This window comes from Carassius carassius, chromosome 15 (assembly GCF_963082965.1).
Source record: "Carassius carassius chromosome 15, fCarCar2.1, whole genome shotgun sequence".
In the NCBI taxonomy this organism is placed as follows: Eukaryota; Metazoa; Chordata; class Actinopteri; order Cypriniformes; family Cyprinidae; genus Carassius; species Carassius carassius.
The window spans coordinates 29,155,948-29,175,137 of NC_081769.1; the positions used below are offsets into that span (position 1 = coordinate 29,155,948).

The window sequence follows — 19,190 nt, forward strand, 5'->3', positions numbered from 1 at the left end:
AATATTACTGCGTAAACTGTGATGCATTATGTTTCAGGATTTCTTTTATAAATATAAAGTTCAAAAGAACGGCATTTATTTGAAAGATTTCTTTCACGCTTGATCAAAGCATCCTTGCTGATTTAAAGTGTTCAGTTATTTAAAAAAAAACCTTACTGACCCCAAACTTTTGAACAGTAGTATGTAAACTTTGTTCGAATGAGAAAGTAGTGCTAAAGTAAGGGGAAGATTTCCATCTTATACAACTTAAATTTAATTGTTTGCATTCTAAAAGTTCTTGTATGGCTTTGAATACAGCGCACAAGTTATATAGAATACTTTGATTATTCTGTTTTTGTCATTTTTGATATTCACTAGCCCCCATTTCACTTCCACTTCAATGGAAAATAACATTTTGCTTTGTGTTCCACTAAAGAACGAAAGTCAAATAGATTTGGAACAAATGATGACAAATTTGACATTTTCAGGTGAACTAAGGTCAGTTGGTTGCTGACATTTACAGCAGCAGTTTTCTGTAGAGTCTTTAATTTTTCTGTCCCGCACCAGTCATAAAGTGAAAAAGCTTCATGATACCTGTGTAGGTACTGTAGTCTCAGCTGCTGTCTGATCTCTCACCTGCATCTTGGACCGTAAAGAATTTCAGTGCTGCTGCTGTCTTTTACCAACTTCCATCTCTCCTGTTCTTTCTCTTCTCCCCCTACCCTTCGCTTTCTCTATCTCTCTGTTCACCATCGCTCCTTCCCCATCCTCCTCCTGCAGGTATTTAACCCCTTGCGTCAAATCAGAGTATTATGTAACTAAATGGGTAGAAGATGTGAATAAAAACACTGAAGGACCTTATATTAGGTACAATAACATCAGACTGTGTTATATCTGTCCCTATTCATCATTTTCCCTCCTCAGTTGTTCGTTTCCTTGACCAAATATCATTTTTCAGAGATGAGATCTGAGTTTTAGGGTTTGAAGAGCACTTGCTGGCAGAAACGACATGAATCCTCTCAAAATCAAATATTAATTTCAATGTATTTGTTTCTTTTTGAATTAATCATTTATTATTCCATTCCAAGAAGTCAATAACAGATACACTAGAAATTAAACTGCAATATCACATTAGAGAAAGGTTTTTTTTTTTTTTTTTTAAGTAGTGCACTGTAAATGCACGAACATTTTTACAGTTATACAACGGGCAAAAGTGTATCCAGATACCTAGTGCTTTGTAAGCATAAATCATATATGTTTGTCCTTAGAAATCTTCCATTTATACTTCACAATAAAGGAAGACTGAAGGCATTTGATGATCAGTGCATAATTTGATGTAAACTTCGATAATCATGTGATGCAAGTATCCAAGAATTGCTTTCATATGATCATCTCGCAAAACCAAGAACATGTTGAGATAAGATTTCAGTCCAAAATCAAGCGAAATAAGAAATTATGTTTTACATAGAAAATATTTGTAGGACCATTAAGGTTTTTGTTGCATTGTGACAATAGTTCAGTGACAAAAAGGACATTTAATTATTGTAATGCAAATAAATAATAAAAAAAATATATTGTAAAGCAAGTATACATCATATTACATTTTTGTACAACCTTTAATTTATTTGAATTTAAATAAAAAATATTACAGTAGTTCTGTCAATGTAGTACAACTAAAATGACTATTAATGAAAACACCAGTGAGTTATATTAATAATAAAAAATAAAATAAGTATTTTGGGGGTGAAATGTGTGGGAAACATTAAACATCATATTGTTTCTAAAAATAATTATATATATTTGATATGTCTTTATCATATGTATCAATATTATGTAATCAGTTTTACTCAACATAATATTTTCTTTTGATTTTGGACTGAAATATAGCTAGGGTGTGTTTTTGTGAGATTCATTTAGTGCTCTGTGTAGGTTGTTGTATTTGTGCATCTGTGTGTAAACATCAAAAGACCAAACCAGCCTCATTGATTGTAGTTTAAGTTCTGTCTTTGATTCATTCTTGTTTTATTCCTCCTTCACTGTTCTGTCCCTCTCTGCATGCCGGCTGCTGCTTAACGTGTGTTGCTTTTGCACTCTATGATGTCATCATCCTTAGCTACCATAGTCTCCATGACGATGATCACATGCGTCTGTCCTGATCACCTCATCATGTCCGCCATGTTTGTAAGCCCACATGACTCCGGGTATGTTTGTTCATTAAACATCCCAACAGCACTACACTGTGCTCGCAGTATCTGCCCAGCTTCACTCTCCAGTAAGAGCCAGTGGGTATTTTTGTGGCAAGGACTGATGAAGTTAGTGATTTTGGATGATGGCTTGCCGTGGAAACACTCCCTCTGACCTCATCAAGGGGTCAAAGGTGACAGCTCCATGTTTGTTAACGCTAGTATCCGGTTCACGCACTACAGTACTAATGTCAAATCTCTCTGCTCTCTCAGGACACTGTCACCTGCCAAATCACCCACTTCTTCAACTGGCTCCATCGCCTCCAGCCGGAGATACCCCTACCCCATGCCTCCGCTTCCAGATGAGGAGAGGAAAGCCAACAGACAGAGTGCCAGGGTAAGACTTACCATATGTCAGGATCATTTTACTGTCAGGAGAACATGATTCAAGACAGTTTCCTCAAAACAAAGATTTAGCTCTTTTGTTTTTCAAGGGGTAATTACACTACATTTTTCTTTTACTTAAGATTATCCATTCACTAATGAGGAGAGCTTTCAAAACACTTCTTCAAGAAAATTTGTTTTTTAATCAGTGGTTCAGAACTTGTATCAAACTTTCAAAATTCCAATGGTTTGCCACTAGATGGCGTCAGGGTTATTATAGTTAAAAATGTATTATTTGAATTAAAATAAATGCTGATTGATAAAAAAAAAAAATATATATATATATATATATATATATATATATATATATATATATATATATATATATATACTAAAATGGCTTATGTTTTTTTTAACTCATCTCTGATTAGTTTTAGTATGTAGGTATTTTTTATTAATTTAATGCATTTTTATTCTTGTGTATAATAAATGTGTGTGTAATACAAAAAGGAAAATCAAACTTAATTTCCTCTAATTGACTTATTTGTCAAACCCTGCATAAGAACACAAAACAGGGACTACAGATTAATACAATACCATTTTTTACAGAACCTTCAATTTTTAGGGTATTTAATTTAATTTGAAGATTGCATTTAATAGATTACCGTTTTATCAAAACATGCAATTGTTTTAAAAAAGGTGTCATCAGTGTTTGTTGCATTTACACGATTTTGACCAGCAGGTGCTGGCTGCCATCCTATGATGTTTCGAGCACTTTGGGAAAAAATGAAATTGGTTCAGTTGATTCAGAGCTTCGAAAAGCTTTGTTTTCTAATTGCTATTATTCATTCAGATACCCACAAGCCTGGGGTCATATTCACAAAACATTTGGAAGTAAAAAAAATACATTTTAAGAAGTTTATAAAAATGTTTCATAGGTGCAATTATTGGAAATTTTCTTGAAAGAAATTCTTAAATATTTACTCAAGAACATCTAATTTTGCTGAAGACTTTTAATCCACTGTTACTGTATTTTTTTTTTAATAACTCATTTATTAAGTCATATTAAGTCATATTTATTAGCAAGTTGTATTAATTTTGTCTGTGCATGATCTGTTTCAGCTGTGGGAAACGTCAATATAAAATAACTCCTCGAAACTGGTCTGCAAAACTCCGTAAGGATTTCTCTGCTTTTGTATGAATGAGATAATGAAATAAGTAATAAAGTAAGGAATTCAAATGGAGAAACAACGAAACAATGAGTGAATGTAAGAGTTGGGCATGGTCTCCTCCGATCTCCGATAACATTTGTGGCATGGAGCTGTCTTACCTTGGATGTGGAGAAGGGCGGTATCAGTATCCCATTCCTGCTGTCATTCACAAAAAGGACTCAGGAACACAATTTCATCACGAGACATTCCCAGAATGACAGCCGATACAGAGACAACAGCAGCTACTCGTGCCCTTGTTAAACCACGCCCCCAAACACATGCTGTCTTGTGATTGGTGCCCTTGATGCCCGGGTGCAAGAAGCTCATGCAGGAGCAGGAAGTTAACTATTGTTTTGAACGCACGCTGTCACTGTAGAACCTACTGCTGTATGCATGAGAAAACATGTTTATCGATTCCTTGTAGTGTAACGATGTACAAATGTTTTAAGATCTTTCACTCAAGGGTGCCGCATGTATTGAAGGACAGCTTCGTAGGCCGTTAAGATTCAATCCCATGTCCACTTCACCAGAACATCATATGCTCCCATTCATACATTCATATCTTCTCAGAGAACTTTGTACATATGTCATATAATTCAGAGTGAAATGTGAGGGTGTAGTATTTTTCGGTTTTTGAAGTTTGGTAGTGGAGAGCGTGGTGGAACTTTTTTTTGTTTTAAAGTGTCTGTCCTGTGATCATATCCCTAAATTCACAGACTTTGTTTCAAGACTAGTGCAAGCTACACAGAGGCACCATTTCATGAATTATGCGTCAGATCGTAACAGCACATCGCAAACAACGATACACATTTCTGCTTTAGATTGAGTAAAGATTTTCCATTTTAAAGTCACGACTGAAGTGAAAATAGCTAGCCTGGTTAAAACCAGACCCTTTTCAGTTGAGAAAACTGAGTTAGGGTCTGGCAAAGCCTATTAGACGTCTCGTTTCTAAAGGGGCGTCACCGACGGACCTCGTTCAAATGCCTCTGGGCGCAATTAGATAGACCTAAAACCAATCAGAGCGATGAAGGAGATGACGTATGCAGAGTATCGTGTATGCGATAACATCTTTTTTAGATATGAAGGCTTCAAGTGTTGTTCTTTGCTCGGGTTTTAACGCAAAGTTAAAGTTTAAATCACTTAAAACAGACGCGATAGCAGTTTCGAACGAATGTTCCTCTGCAGCATCCATCTTTGTAATGTACAAAATCTGCTTTACCGTCGCTGCGCTGTCGTCATCGTGTAAACCCCGCCTCAACATTTCTGATTGGTGCCGCGATTTCGGCGGCACAGAAACGAGCTTGATAGTCCTCTTTGCCAGACTATTCTGTAGAGAGAATTGAAATTCGCCGGAAGTAGTCTGGGTTTTCCCAGGCTAGGAAATAGCCACAGATATTTTTTTCCTACATGTGATGTAACCAAAAAAAAAAAAAAGGACAGGGACTTGGTTGTATTTGTTGGTAGTTGATTGGATGGAGGCAGATCTGAATGTAGAGCCAATGGGTGGATCATGGCGTCTTGCTCCCCCTCTCTGGATGTAATGTGTGGAGATTTAAAGCCATTACTTTAAATATATATATATATATATATATATGACCAGCTATTACCTAACCATAACCCTATCTCTAAACACTAGGTCAAGCTCCACCCATTAGGTTTTGAGAGGTGGAGCTGGATTAGGTCTAGCTCCACCCATTTGATGCTTTTGGCGAAAGAAAATTGTGAGAAAAGAGCAGAGCTTAAGTGAACTAAATGATAGAAGTCCAACATGCATCACCCTAGAGAAGAACAATTTTTCATTTAAAGCTTTTATTGTTTCTGAATTTTAAAAACTGAAAGGGTAATTTTGATTTATCTACAATCTTGACTTTTTCGCAGAACTCTGATAAAGTCAGAATTAGGCTAAAAAGTTTTAATTAGTATACTTTTGTTTTTATAATTAGTATACTTTTTTGTTTTATTTTTTTGCTTTCTTGATCTTGAGATCAAAAAATTAAATCTGCTTGGACGAATTTCACACATGAAGATAAGATAATGAAGTCTTTTATGTTTCATGGCGACTTTAGAAATCTGTGCTAGTGTCTGCGTAAGTTATCTGATACACATAGTCGATTAGTTGTAAAGTGCTACTATAACAGGAGAAAAAAAAAAAATGAAATGAGCTTCTGAATCATAACATGCACGAGGCCTTAGTTCTCTGTTGGTGTTTCTAATGAGTTTTTCCCTCATACTCACAGCCGAATGTAATTCTTTCATTTCCTCCTCCTCCTCCTCCTCCTCCTCCTCCTCATCATCTCACGTTATTTATAATTTTCTCGTAAGCATAAGGAATGTGATTCTAGCTGATTGTTTCGGGTACTTGGATTTTTGTGATTCATGCAGCATTCATGAAAACAACAAGCACAGATTTGTCTATCATCTATCCACACAAGTGTGTAGAGCTTACCTCTGCATTGTTTATATTTTTTTCAGATGTAAATGTTTAATGTATTTTCAGTGGAAAAATAAGGCGGATAAAATGAACACGAATGGTAAAAATTGATATGGAAATCAGAATCACGGAGGTAATAATAGCTGTCATGGTTTACGCGAGAGACTAAAACCCCGGAGATGTGTGAATGTAATGCTAAACATATTTTCTTGATAAATTATGAGGTTTAGGGGGGAATACATGTTGAGTTTCTTTAAAACACATTCTCCCTGAATAACATGTACTGTATGTAGACTCGCCGTTATGAATCCATAATCACAGTTTTCTGATGTTGGTAGACGTTTGTTTACAGCATGGCACTCTTCACGCTACAGTATCCCTCTGGTCATGTGACCATCCGGCCTTGATAGATTGCCTACTTCTGGTCAGTATTGTATTAGTAATGGCAGTTTTCATCTGTACATAGTCTGCTGTGCGTCGGCACTGATTTTTGCACTCTGCCTGTAATCCACGAATACTGTCCCGTAACATCGCCATGGTGCATATGAGGTATTTTTAAGGTAACTTTGTATAGTCTTTCCCTCCTTCCCAGTATTACTACTTGTACATATTTAACCCCAACAACAATTAAGTGCTATAGAATGATTATTAGCGCAATAGGTTTTTGTGCAAACTGCGGTTTTTATTTCATTAACATGTCGCCTTTGTACATCACGTGGGACACTTGCCCTGTTTCTGTGTTTGTATTTGCAGTTTAAACACATCAGGAGACTGAACTCACACCAAGAACATGAACATTAAATCAGTATAGTTTATTTTCGTTTATAATAACTGACCATCTGAAGCAATACTCTCTGCTCACTGTGACCCTGACCTGTCCGAAACAAATGCACACTCATACTGGAATAAACAAGTCTGATGCCGGTCATATTAATCGGCAACTCATGATTGAAGGACACAACCAAAACACCTATGAATGTATTTAAGAAAGTTCATATTTTGCACACAGCCACGCCCATATTGATAGCTATGGAAGCATGTTTTCACCACAGGATAGATAATAATGAAAGTAATTTGTTTTTCTCTCTAACAAAAAAAAAAAAAAAGAAAACACAATTCTTGTGTGTTTTTCCACACAATTCGAGTTTTCACGCAATTCATCCTTTTTTTCCTCAGAATTGTGACGGGAAATGTGGAATTGCGAGATATAAACTCAGAATTCTGACTTTCTTGCAATAAAGTTCATGTTAACATTAATTTTGTTCCGCGATACAGAATAAAAATGGTAATTTTGCGAGGAAATGAGTAGGAATTGCAAGATAAACTCAGAATTCTCACAATTCCAAATTCGTTTTCCCCTGCTGCAGAATTAAAAATAAAAAGGTCAGTGCGACTTTTTTCCTAACAATTCTGAGTTTGTCACACAATTCAGCCTTTTTTCCTCAAAATTGTGAGGAAAAAAATTAAGCTAATAGCTGCTGTTCATCTACCAATTCTCACAATTTTTTTTTTTTACCCAGAATTGCAAGAATTTTTTTTTTAATGTTTGTTTATTTTTATTCTATGTTGGAAATAAGCTGCTATAGCAATTTATCACACACACACACACACACACACAGAAACTGAAATCCAGGACAGTGTTAACTGGAAGTGAGTTTTTTGTTTTGTTTTGTTTTGTTTTTTTTCAGCTGCAATTTCATCTTTTTCACTCCTTCTGCGCAGGCAGCCGCTGCCTCACTCTCTGTTGTTTCTCTTGTGTTCTCATTTGACCGTGTACACAGTGTTGGAAATCATAGATTCTTCATGGCTGTTTTTGTTCATTGTGTGCTGTACATAGACTGACAATTCAAATGATAAATGCTCTTTTTTTTCATACAGTATCCATTCAGTATTGTAATATATTTAAGACAAAAGTAAAACTTTCATTCAAATCTTGTGTCATGTGTTTTGTGCAAAAAAGTTCTCCTGTACAGGTTCAGAATAATCCTCACTCTTAATTCTGATTGGATGAGCCACAGTGTACAGTTAAACCAATGAACCACATCCAAAAAAAATTTTTCTCTTATTACTGTTGCCAACACTTTATAAACAACTTGAGAGGTTGTGAGTTAGAGATTAATTCTTCAAAAGTGTGTAAATGTCCTAAAAATGTATCAAAAAATACACGTATGGCATTTATTACACCAGCAGAGAGATATCTGGTCAATAACAGCTACAAAAAATGATCATGTTTTAAAATTGAAATGTTAAAAATGATAATTTCATTATGCTTTTAAGAGAAAGGCAAATGATATCAAATATGATTTGACATTTCCACACAGGCACATTTACAGTACAGTCCTGAATTCATCGAAAACGAAACTTGGCACATGAGCCTCTGCCACCTGAAAACAAAAATCTTTTCATGTAGTAGAATAATCGTGTTTTTGAAATAATTATGCAAAACCTCTGTATATATATATCCTACCTTTCTGGGTAGTTTAGTGTAACGCACATAGTGCTCCAGAAACATGAATGCTCCGACTACATCTAAAGGCATATCTGGAATCTTCTGACTGTGAGGAACAGAGACACAGTCAAACACTTCTGTCACTATCATAAAGAAAAAAATCATATCAGCTTTTTTTTTTGCATTATTATTTTTATGACAATTAAGAATATTTAACACCATGATGCAATAATGTTTTTTACTGTAATACAAAAAACATCAATGTAGTATTTGTTGTGCTACTTTTGTGTATATTATCAAAAAGCTTCTATTACAAATCCGGGAATATAGACAGTATTATTTTGCTCAATATATTTATATTTATTCTCTTTACATATTCATATTTATTACATTTTATATTATTTGACTCTATATAACTTTCTTAGTTTTTATGTTATATTCTAAATATTTTACACAACAATGCAATTTTTTTTATTTCATAGTTTAATATTTTATAATAAATTTAATTAGTCATTAGTTAATTCATTAACATTTTTATAGTAAAGCTTATCTACACAGCAATGTAGTACTTGTACAGCCTTCATGCAGATAAAACTGATTTTATAAATATTATAATTTATCATTATATTTTATAAATATTATATACTTTTTATAATTTCATCTTTTTATTCCATAACTGTAAAAGAGTCCTAAAAACTATTAGTCCTAAAACTATTTTTTTTCTTAAGTCCTTTACGTTTTTGTTCCTCATCCATCACATACCTGGTGCACTGCTCCATTACGGAGCGAATAAACTGTCCGATCAGAGCCAGGAAGTGTTCGGTGTATCTGGAGTGAAACTGTTTGAGCAGCGTCAGGAGACCCAACACCAGAGGAGCCCAGTCCAGCGGATCTGCAGCCTTCCTGCACGTCATCCCTGTGAAAACACCAACCCACACGAGCAGGACCACATGATTTTTGAATAAACTACTACTACTTTTAAAGGGATACTCCACCGTGTTTTCATATTAAACTATGTTTTTCCCTTACCTAAGACGAGTTGATACATACCTCTCTCGTCTCAGTGCGTGCACTCAATCGCTTTGGCCCGTGGTGACACTTTGAAAGCACCTAGCTTAGCCTATTCATTCAATATGGGCCAAGCAGAGAAGCTACCAAACCTCCACGTTTCCCCTATTTAAATACAGTCACTCGCGTAGTGTAACTCGACCTAGGACGGTAACACAAAACAAAATGTTGCGCTTTTCTAAGCGTGTAAAATGGATAACTATATTGTATGGCGGAATACCATGGCAAGTGCTTGTAAGCACTTCGTCTTGGCGCAGTAACATCTTCACTCGTGAAAAATCCTCTCACCGGCCCCCGCTCCCTCTAGTGAAGATATTACTGCGCCAAGACGAAGTGCTTACAAGCACTTGCCATGGTATTCCGCCATACAATATAGTTATCCATTTTACACGCTTAGAAAAGCACAACGTTTTGTTTTGTGTTACCGTCCTAGGTCGAGTTACACTACGTGAATAACTGTATTTAAATAGGGAAAACGTGGTGGTGTTTGGTAGCTTCTCTGCTTGGCCCATATTTAGTGATGTGTCGTTCGTGAACGAATCGTTCTTTTTGAACGAATCTTTTAGGTGAACGAATCGTTCTCGTTCACGTAATCCACTGACTCATATTTCTCGTTCAGTGAAGTTCCTCCCTCCACAGCAGCGCGGCGCTATAAGCGGCGCATGCGCAGCTCAGTGAACCGGGTAACAACCATTTCATCCTGTCAAAGAATTACTCAACCTCGAGCCAATAGCCTTCGCGTATGAGATGTGACAGAGTATGTGATTTGTTGAATGTAGTGAACGAATACGCCCTTCAATGAACGAGTTCCTTATGGGTCTGAACTAGATCTAGAGATCTTATCGTTCGTGAACTTAATGACTGAACTGGTACCCATGTCGTTCGTGAATGAGTTGAATGATTTAGTACATCTCGTTCGTGGATGAAATGACTGAACTGATACACATGTCGTTCGTGAATGAAATGAACTGGTACATAGCTTATCTCGTTCGTGAACAAAATGAATGAGAGTAAACCGGGTTAGTCTGCCATTTAGCATGTCAATCTCGCAAAATGCAAAGCGCAGTGCACATACTTGTTTTGATAGCAACTCTACGTTTAATCCCCGATTTATGAATGTGAATATATAATGTACAAACTGTCTGATCAAACAATTAAAATGCTAATTAGGCAAGAAAACCTTGTGCTTTGTTCATCTGAACAACTTAATTAGACTTTATATATTGAATGCGATTATACACACATTTTAATAAAGCCAGATCAGTTTTTGTAACAAGTGAATACGTTCGTTGACTTAAGACATAACACATATTACAGTCTTTTTTTGCCACCTGCGGGCTTATTTTGTGTAATACGAAGAAATGGTCACTGAACGAATCAGTGAACGATTCTGAACGAATAATTTTGGTGAACGAACTGAAAATGAACGAATCTCTAGAAAGAATCATAATTTCCACCACTACCCATATTGAATGAATGGGCTAAGCTAAGTGCTTTCAAAGTGTCACCGCGCGCCAAAGCGATTGAGTGCACGCACTGAGACGAGAGAGGTATGTATCAACTCATCTTAGTTAAGGGAAAAACATAGTTTAATATGAAAACACGGTGGAGTATCCCTTTAATAAACTACTACATACTGGTAAAATGTCACTTTGGATAAAAGTGTCGGCTAAATGCATAAATATAAATGTACTTTTAATCAAGAATGTATTAAATTGATCCAAAGTGACAGTAAAGACATTAAAAAAGATTTCTATTTCAAATAAATGTTTTTTTTTTTTTACTTTATACTCATAGACTACTGAAAATAAATCATGGTTTCCACAAAAATATTAAGCATCAAAATGGTTTCAACACTGATAATAAAAATAAATGTAAATATCAGTACAGCAGGTGGCCATCCAAAGCGCCCCTTTTACCGCTGCGGCGTCTGTAAAGTGCATTTGCAGCTTTTGACCGATGAGTGGTGCTTTAACCACAAGTTATCAAACAAGTGCATCAAAGCACATTTTCGCAAATAGACATCAGTTTTGCCTCACTGATATGTTACATTTGACTGCAGTCGGGGAAAATGTAGATGTGTGTTTCTTAGAACAAATTCAAGCAGGATAAATGTCAAGCCTGTGCCTGAGCCTGAGCTTATATTTTCTCTACAGCATATTTAAGATTTGACACATTTAAATAGTGTGCAGTATTATTTATATAATATGAATTGTGTTATATTATTCAAAAGAAATTGTGGTTTACTTTGCATCGGAGCATTAAAAGTGGTAGCCTAGTGCCTATATCAAACATTCTGAAATCGTCCACAGCTGAGCATCGCGGGAGGCAGGCTGAGCGCGCAGAGTGTATATATATGGTTTCATAACAATAGCATGCATAAGAGCCTTAAGAGTAAAGGTCTTTCTTTACATTTTTGATGAGTAGACTGTAGCCTAAGACTATCCCATGTTTTACAAAATGAACTTACTTAATGTTCTAATGGTTTTTAAGGATTTTACAATGTTATATCATAATGTTATTGTTGTTTTACTTCCTCCTTTTATCTCATTTTATAATTACTTTCAGATTGTAATTCATCCCTTTGCACCACCTTTGCACCATTGATTTTAACACGCGACTGACTTGAAGTTAACGCCGCAGCCCCACGGCGGTGGTACACGCGGCAGTAATACCCATTCTAGATGTCCACCTACTGTAAATATTACAATGATTTCTGAAGAATCGTGACACTTAAGACAGGAGTAACAATGCTGAAAATTCAGCTTTGCATCAACGGAATAAATTCCACTTGAAAATATATTAAAATGGAAAACAGTTATTTTCAACTGTAATATTATTTCTGATCAAAAAAAGCCTTGGTGAGCATTAAAAATTATCTTACTAATGCCAAGCATGTGAATGAATGGTGGTGTAGAAAGTCAGTCACAGACCTTGGCTTTTGTTGTACTGCAGTTTTGGCAGCTGAGAGATGAGGAACAGGAAGTTCACGATGGGAAAGTAAGGCAGACACTTCGTCGTGATGTAGATCTGAAAGGAGCGATTTCAATAAAACAACAAAAACTGGTTCATATCAACCGACTGTATCATGTCACATAGGATGCACTGAAATTTGGGCCAAAAAATTGGACAACATCTAATAAAACAACCTCTGATGTGATGTCAACTAAAGAGTTCACATGCACACGACTCACTTTGTTAAGTGGGTTGTGGATTCCAGCGGCGTCCAGATACGCGGTGATCTCGTAGAGCAGAGTGTTGTCCTCTTTGGGATATGGCAGCGATGGATCCTAGTAATGAGCTTCGATATCAGACAGCAGAGACCTGGAAATGAGCACACAAACACTGGAAGATGTCTGAGGGAGAAGCTAAAACCAACCCAAGTGCTAAGAAATAAATAAGGGGGAACATCATTCCCAACCCACTTGTTCAGGTTATCCAGCGCCGCAGCGAGGTGTTTCGAATCAAATTTGCAGGAGTAGTTCAGTTCGTTAGCTATCTGCTACCTCAAGATCTGCATCTGACCCACCTGTCAAAGGATCATTGATTGATCTGGAATAGTGATGCTGAAAAAGATGAATCCATAGATGAAAAGAAAGCAGCACCTTCATGATGGCTTCCAGATACGCTGGCCAGATCTTCTGGGTTTTGGCCACAGCGTTGATGTAGACTTTGCTTGCATTTGCTGAATATTAATGCGGAAACACAAATATATCAAGGATATTCTTGTGGAAATAAGTGTCAGATTTAAAGTAGGCTTTCAAACACCCTTACCCACAATCCCTTTGACAGGATTGACAGCCGTCAGCAGAGCTTTAAAGACGTCAACCACAGCTTTGTCCTTCAGGATGTTCCTCTGAAAGACTGTCAGAAAATTCTGCAATGAAGAAACAGAAGAGACAGATTATTATTAATATTTCTTAATGGGAATTTTTTTTTTTTTAAGAATTAATCAATGTTCTTCACTAAATCATGCACTATACCTGAAATCTGACATTTGTATGCAATTCAACTTAATTTTGATTATTTTGTTACAGTTTATAATTGATTCAGTGTACTAATACTATTATTAATATTAATAATAATACTACTTCTAATTGTACCATTGTTGTTGTGGTTATTATTAATCATTTTTTATTTTTATTTTATTTATAATTTACATGACATTTACACAGTTCTTTACTAAATCATTACAGTTTTAATATATTATTATTTTTTATTATTATTAAAACTAACATACTAATAATACTACAACTAACTGTATTATTGTTATTAATAACCTTTTTTTTATAATTTACGTGACATTTATTCAGTTCTTTACTAAATTATGCAATATATCCACTGAGAACAGTGAATATATCAGTTGCAGGATGCAGTTAGATTTTATTCTTTTGTTACAGTTTAAAATTTTAAAACTAACATACTAAAAATACTACAACTAACTGAATTATTATTAATAACCTTTTTTTTTATTATTTATTGTGAAGAGGAGGGTTGTGTGGTATTCACTAGAGGTGTAAATATTTAATATTTAATAAATATACTATTTTAATTTAGATTTTGTTTTATAAAATTATGATTCTTACAATTCTTTACTGAATTATGCAATACACCTTAAAATCTGACATTTTTAAGCATTTTGACTGTTTTGTTAAGGTTCTTAATTGTAAAAAAAAATGTGTATCTGATCATAAATCATTCTTATATAAAGGTTGACCTGCAGCTCTTTGACGATCATGAAGCACAAGAGTCAGTCGAGTCCGTTCAGACCGAAGGTGTCCAGCGTGTCCTGAATCTCTGAGAAGAGTCGGCTGTTGGTCACTTCCTGATGCGTCCTCATATCATACCAGGTGTTCAGCTGATCAATGTAACACGTGCTTCTGAAACAAAACAAAGACGAGCAACATGGCATTCCTCCAGGCTTTTAGCTCTCGACCATCAAAGCTTCGAGTGTTTGAGACTAACTTTGGATCTGTGATCCTCAGGATCTCCCTGCAGAGACGTCCAATAAACGTGGCCGATTCATCAACAGACGGATACTTGGGAATGGGAATGTGGGTGGACAGATAGATGCTTTGCCAGTCTTGGATCTGAAAAGAACCTCTTTAAATCAACACTAGCAGTAAAATCAATAGAGGTTCAAATCAATAAGATACTACTGTCAATAAGACAAGACCTTGGTTCTGAGGAAACTGTTGCACTCCTGCTCTACGTTGTAGTTGATGATACAAGACACTTCCTCCTGCCAGATCTTCAGGCCGTAGATGCTCACGTATGAATGTATTCAAACGAGCGGTAAAACCCATCCATGGTGGCAGCCATTTCCTTCAGCTTTGGCATCAGTTAACTGGGCTGAGACAGACATCAGAAATCAACCTCTAAACAAACTCAGATCTTACAGAATAGAAGTACAAGGCGGTGGTTTGCTCACTTTGGCTTTGGGGTTAAAGATGAGGCCTTTGTGCAGAGCGTAGACCACACGTTTGACGAGCTCTTTCCTGATCCCGTCCTCCAGAAGCTGCTTCGGATCCACCTGAAACAGACAGCTCTCATGGCATAAATAATGTTTCATATTCCATAAACCCTGTAATAAGGTTAGTTGAAACATCATCTCAAATACAGTATTGTCAGAAGGAATACAAAAACCTCATCAGAGAATCTGTTTGGTACCTTGATGATGCCGACAAGTGTGGTCTTCATCATCAGAATCCCTTCAGTGAAGACTGAGATGGCATGAGTGAGTTTAGCCACCTGTCAGATGAAGAAGGTCAGGGAGTTACTCTATTATTACTATTTACACAAAATTAATCTATGCAAGAACAACGTGTTGACTTGAGGCCTGAATACTAAGTTTCATTTAAAATACAGAACACAAACAGACTGATTTTGTATACCTTAATATATAGAGTCAAATAAATATTATATTGAGTAAAAGAATTAAAAATATTATATATATATATATATATATATATATATATATATATATATATATATATATATATATATATATATATAAACATCATAAAATAAAGAAATACATAGAATAAAAAAAATAAATGTTATACATACAGTCGTGGCCAAAAGTTTTGAGAATGACATAAATATTGGAAATTGGAAAAGTTGCTGCTTAAGTTTTTATAATAGCAATTTGCATATACTCCAGAATGTTATGAAGAGTGATCAGATGAATTGCATAGTCCTTCTTTGCCATGAAAATGAACTTAATCCCAAAAAAACCTTTCCACTGCATTTCATTGCTGTCATTAAAGGACCTGCTGAGATCATTTCAGTAATCGTCTTGTTAACTCAGGTGAGAATGTTGTTGAGAAGATGGCCTGGGGTCAAGAAGGGCAGCAAAGAAGCCACTTCTCTCCAAAAAAAAACATCAGGGACAGATTGATCTTCTGCAGAAAGTATAGTGAATGGACTGCTGAGGACTGGGGCAAAGTCATATTCTCCGATGAAGCCCCTTTTCGATTTTTTGGGGCATCTGGAAAAAGGCTTGTCCGGAGAAGAAAAGGTGAAAAACACAGACATAGACATAGAGCAGCTGTAACTACACAGAGCCGTTGTTAACTGAGAACATGCGCAAATAAACGCTGAAAATGAACGTGGATTTGCGCAGCTTCTCAGTTAACAAAGGCTCTGTGTAGTAACAGCTGCTCTATGTGAAATCACGCACCAGAGGGAATTTACCGCTGATTTGAGAACCGGCTTTACTGACGAGATGAGCATAACGATCGGCCGATCGTGATCGGAGCAGCCCTACCAATCACAAAACAAAACTGTTCTCCAAACCTCTCTAACATAAGCCACCAGCTCCCCAGAGTAAAACTGAGACACGCTCAGCAGATCTGGACTGTTGACCTGGTTGATTCGTAGGAGAGGCAGATCCAGCGCAGATGCAAGCTGTTCATATTCATAAAGCTCTTGTTTTATTTCACAATTCAGAGGTGGATCTGTTCCTAGTGCCATATGTGACCCTGGAGCACAAAACCAGTCTTAAGTCACATAGGTATATTCGGAGCAATAGCCAAAAATACATTGTATGGGTCAAAATGATCGATTTTTCTTTTATGCCAAAATTCATTAGAATTTGAAAGTTCATGTTCCATGAAGATATTTTGTAAATTACCTAGCGTAAATATATTAAAACGTAATTTTTGATTAGTAATATGCAATTCTAAGAACTTCATTTTGACAACTTTAAAGACAATTTTCTCAATATTTTGATTTTTTTCTGCACCCTCAGATTATAGATTTTCAAATAGTTGTATCTCGGCCAAATCTCAATTTCTAAAAACTGCCCCTCGTGACTGGTTTTGTTGTCCAGGGCCACACATATATAAACAGGCCATTCTGACTGCTCTAAGTTTGGTCACCATGGAGGGGTTTGCTCTGATGCTCTCTTGCATTATTGATGTGAAGCTGTGGGAAACACATTTGAATTGGGAAGTTCAACCTAAAAATTTTCGATGCCTCACCAGTGTATGGCCATCACCTGTCAATGATCTGCCAGGCGTAGGACAGATCTCCCACTATCTGCATCATGATGAGCACTTCCTCTTTGATATTGATGGTGCGGATCATCTGATGCAGGAACTTGCGTGTGTCCGCCAGGAACTGACTCACCTGCAGGTTGGACTCCAGCTGGTGAAACTCTTGGACCTTTCCAGAGAAACCATTTCATGTGAAATCAGTGTGGAGAGTCACGTCACAGCACACGTTCAGATGTGTTCGTACCTCCACGAGAGACTGAATGAGCTGCACGGTCTTCCTGCCGGCTGCGGTCGAGTCCTCGTAGTTCAGGGACTCGATCTGTTTGGAGATCTCTCTGAACCAGGCCTCAAGATTCTCTGATCAAACAAAGGAACTCATCATCACGCTGATAATGATGTCTAGAGTTTACCTCCTGCATGTTGTGGCACCGCAAAAGCATTTTACCGTTTTTCTCCACCCTGGTGAGAGGTTTGACCCCAGAAAACACCTCGGCCAGCTCCATCATCCTCTCCGACCCCTCTTTCTTATAGCTCTCCCACTTCAGCTGCTTCTCTGCCAACATCTGCTCGAACATCTGAGAATTGCACAAACCGAGAGAAATGAATAACGAGGGGCCCAGTAACAAATTCAAACTTTTGTTTTTCAAAGGAGTCTATAATGCTCACCAAGGCTGCATTTATTTGATGACTAAAGAAATAGTAAATAGTAATATTGGTAAAAAAAATAAAAATAAAATGCATTCCTGTGATGCAAATCTGAATTTTCAGCATCATTACTCCAGTCATCAGTTACATGATCCTTCAGAAATCATTTTGATTTGCTGCTTAAGAACTATTTCTTATTATTATTCATGTTGAAAACAACTGTGAGAACGGTTACGCATTAGAAGTATTATTTAAAAGTAATAAAAAAAAAAAAACTTACCAAGGTATCAATTTTAGATTGAGAATGATTATTATTTTTTAGATTTACCTCTTTGAGTATGAACTCAAACTGGGCCATGTCCAGCAGCAGCTGAAACAGAATTTTGGGATTGTATTTGGAGTCGTTGATGACTTGGTCCTTGATCTGACACAGTCTCTTGTTGTTTAGATCATAAGCTTAAAAAAAAAATTACTCCAAAAAGCGTTTTGATGCATTCCTTCAAAATGAATTCAATAATCAAAACATCTGGACCAAGTGTTCCTTAACAAGGGGTCCAGATAAGGGGGCTTCTGCAAACTTCCAAGTGGCCCTCAAGATGACTTAAAACTATTTTAATTCACCCCCTCAACAAATGTCATTTTTATTTAAGAACCAGCAATCCAATGGTATTTGAAAACAAGAATATTTAAGGAAGCATCATTTCACAAGTTTGATTTCTAGACCTCAGAAATGCATTAAAATGTATAAAAATCATACAAATTCTTGGAATTTTTAATTACGAATATAAATCTCTTGTGCCAAGTTCTAAAAAATTTTATCAGGTAGAAATTGCTGTTTATGCATTAAAAAAACAACTGGAAAAATTATGCATTAAGTTATAGAAATAATATTTTATTTTAAAGGGGTCATATGACGATGCTAAAAATAATAACATTATTTTGTGTATTTGGTGTAATGCAGTGTGTTCTGTTTATGCAGTGTAAGGTCTAAAAAAATACAAATATATATATTCTCCACATACTGTACATTATTGTTGCTCCTCTCTACCCCACCATTCTGAAAAGTGTTGATTTTTACATAACTCATTGTTCTGAAAGCACAGTGTGCTCTGATTGGCCAGCTATCCAGTGTGCTGTGATTGGCCGAATACCTGAAGCATGTGATGGAAATACTATGGCCCTTACCATATTTGGAAACACATAGCATCTGCACAATACAACAGTGAGAATAAAAGTTACTCCTTATTTCTTTGCGTGATCATTTGGGCGGCGTTATGCAAGGCATTTTGTTAAAATGAGTCTTAACTTTTATAAAGAATATCTCTTTGGATTTGAGACTTT

General features: G+C 36.2%; 1 protein-coding gene and 1 pseudogene across 5 annotated transcripts in view; one reads left to right on the plus strand and one right to left on the minus strand.

Annotated features, from left to right (window-relative positions):
* adam22 (ADAM metallopeptidase domain 22) overlaps positions 1 to 4,621 on the plus strand; it is a 52,161-nt gene extending 47,540 nt beyond the window's left edge. For 2 of the 5 annotated variants that reach the window (XM_059568337.1, XM_059568340.1), the window contains exons 30-32: positions 760 to 846; positions 2,436 to 2,559; positions 3,669 to 4,621. In XM_059568337.1, the coding sequence (XP_059424320.1) occupies positions 760 to 846; positions 2,436 to 2,559; positions 3,669 to 3,689 (232 nt within the window). In that variant the 3' untranslated portion in view covers positions 3,690 to 4,621. The remainder of the gene's footprint in view (positions 1 to 759; positions 847 to 2,435; positions 2,560 to 3,668) is intronic. The other 3 variants (XM_059568339.1, XM_059568341.1, XM_059568338.1) reach the window with 2 other exon arrangements.
* Positions 4,622 to 8,346: 3,725 nt separating this feature from the next.
* Positions 8,347 to 19,190, minus strand: part of LOC132157948 (WASH complex subunit 5-like) — a 12,282-nt pseudogene continuing 1,438 nt past the window's right edge.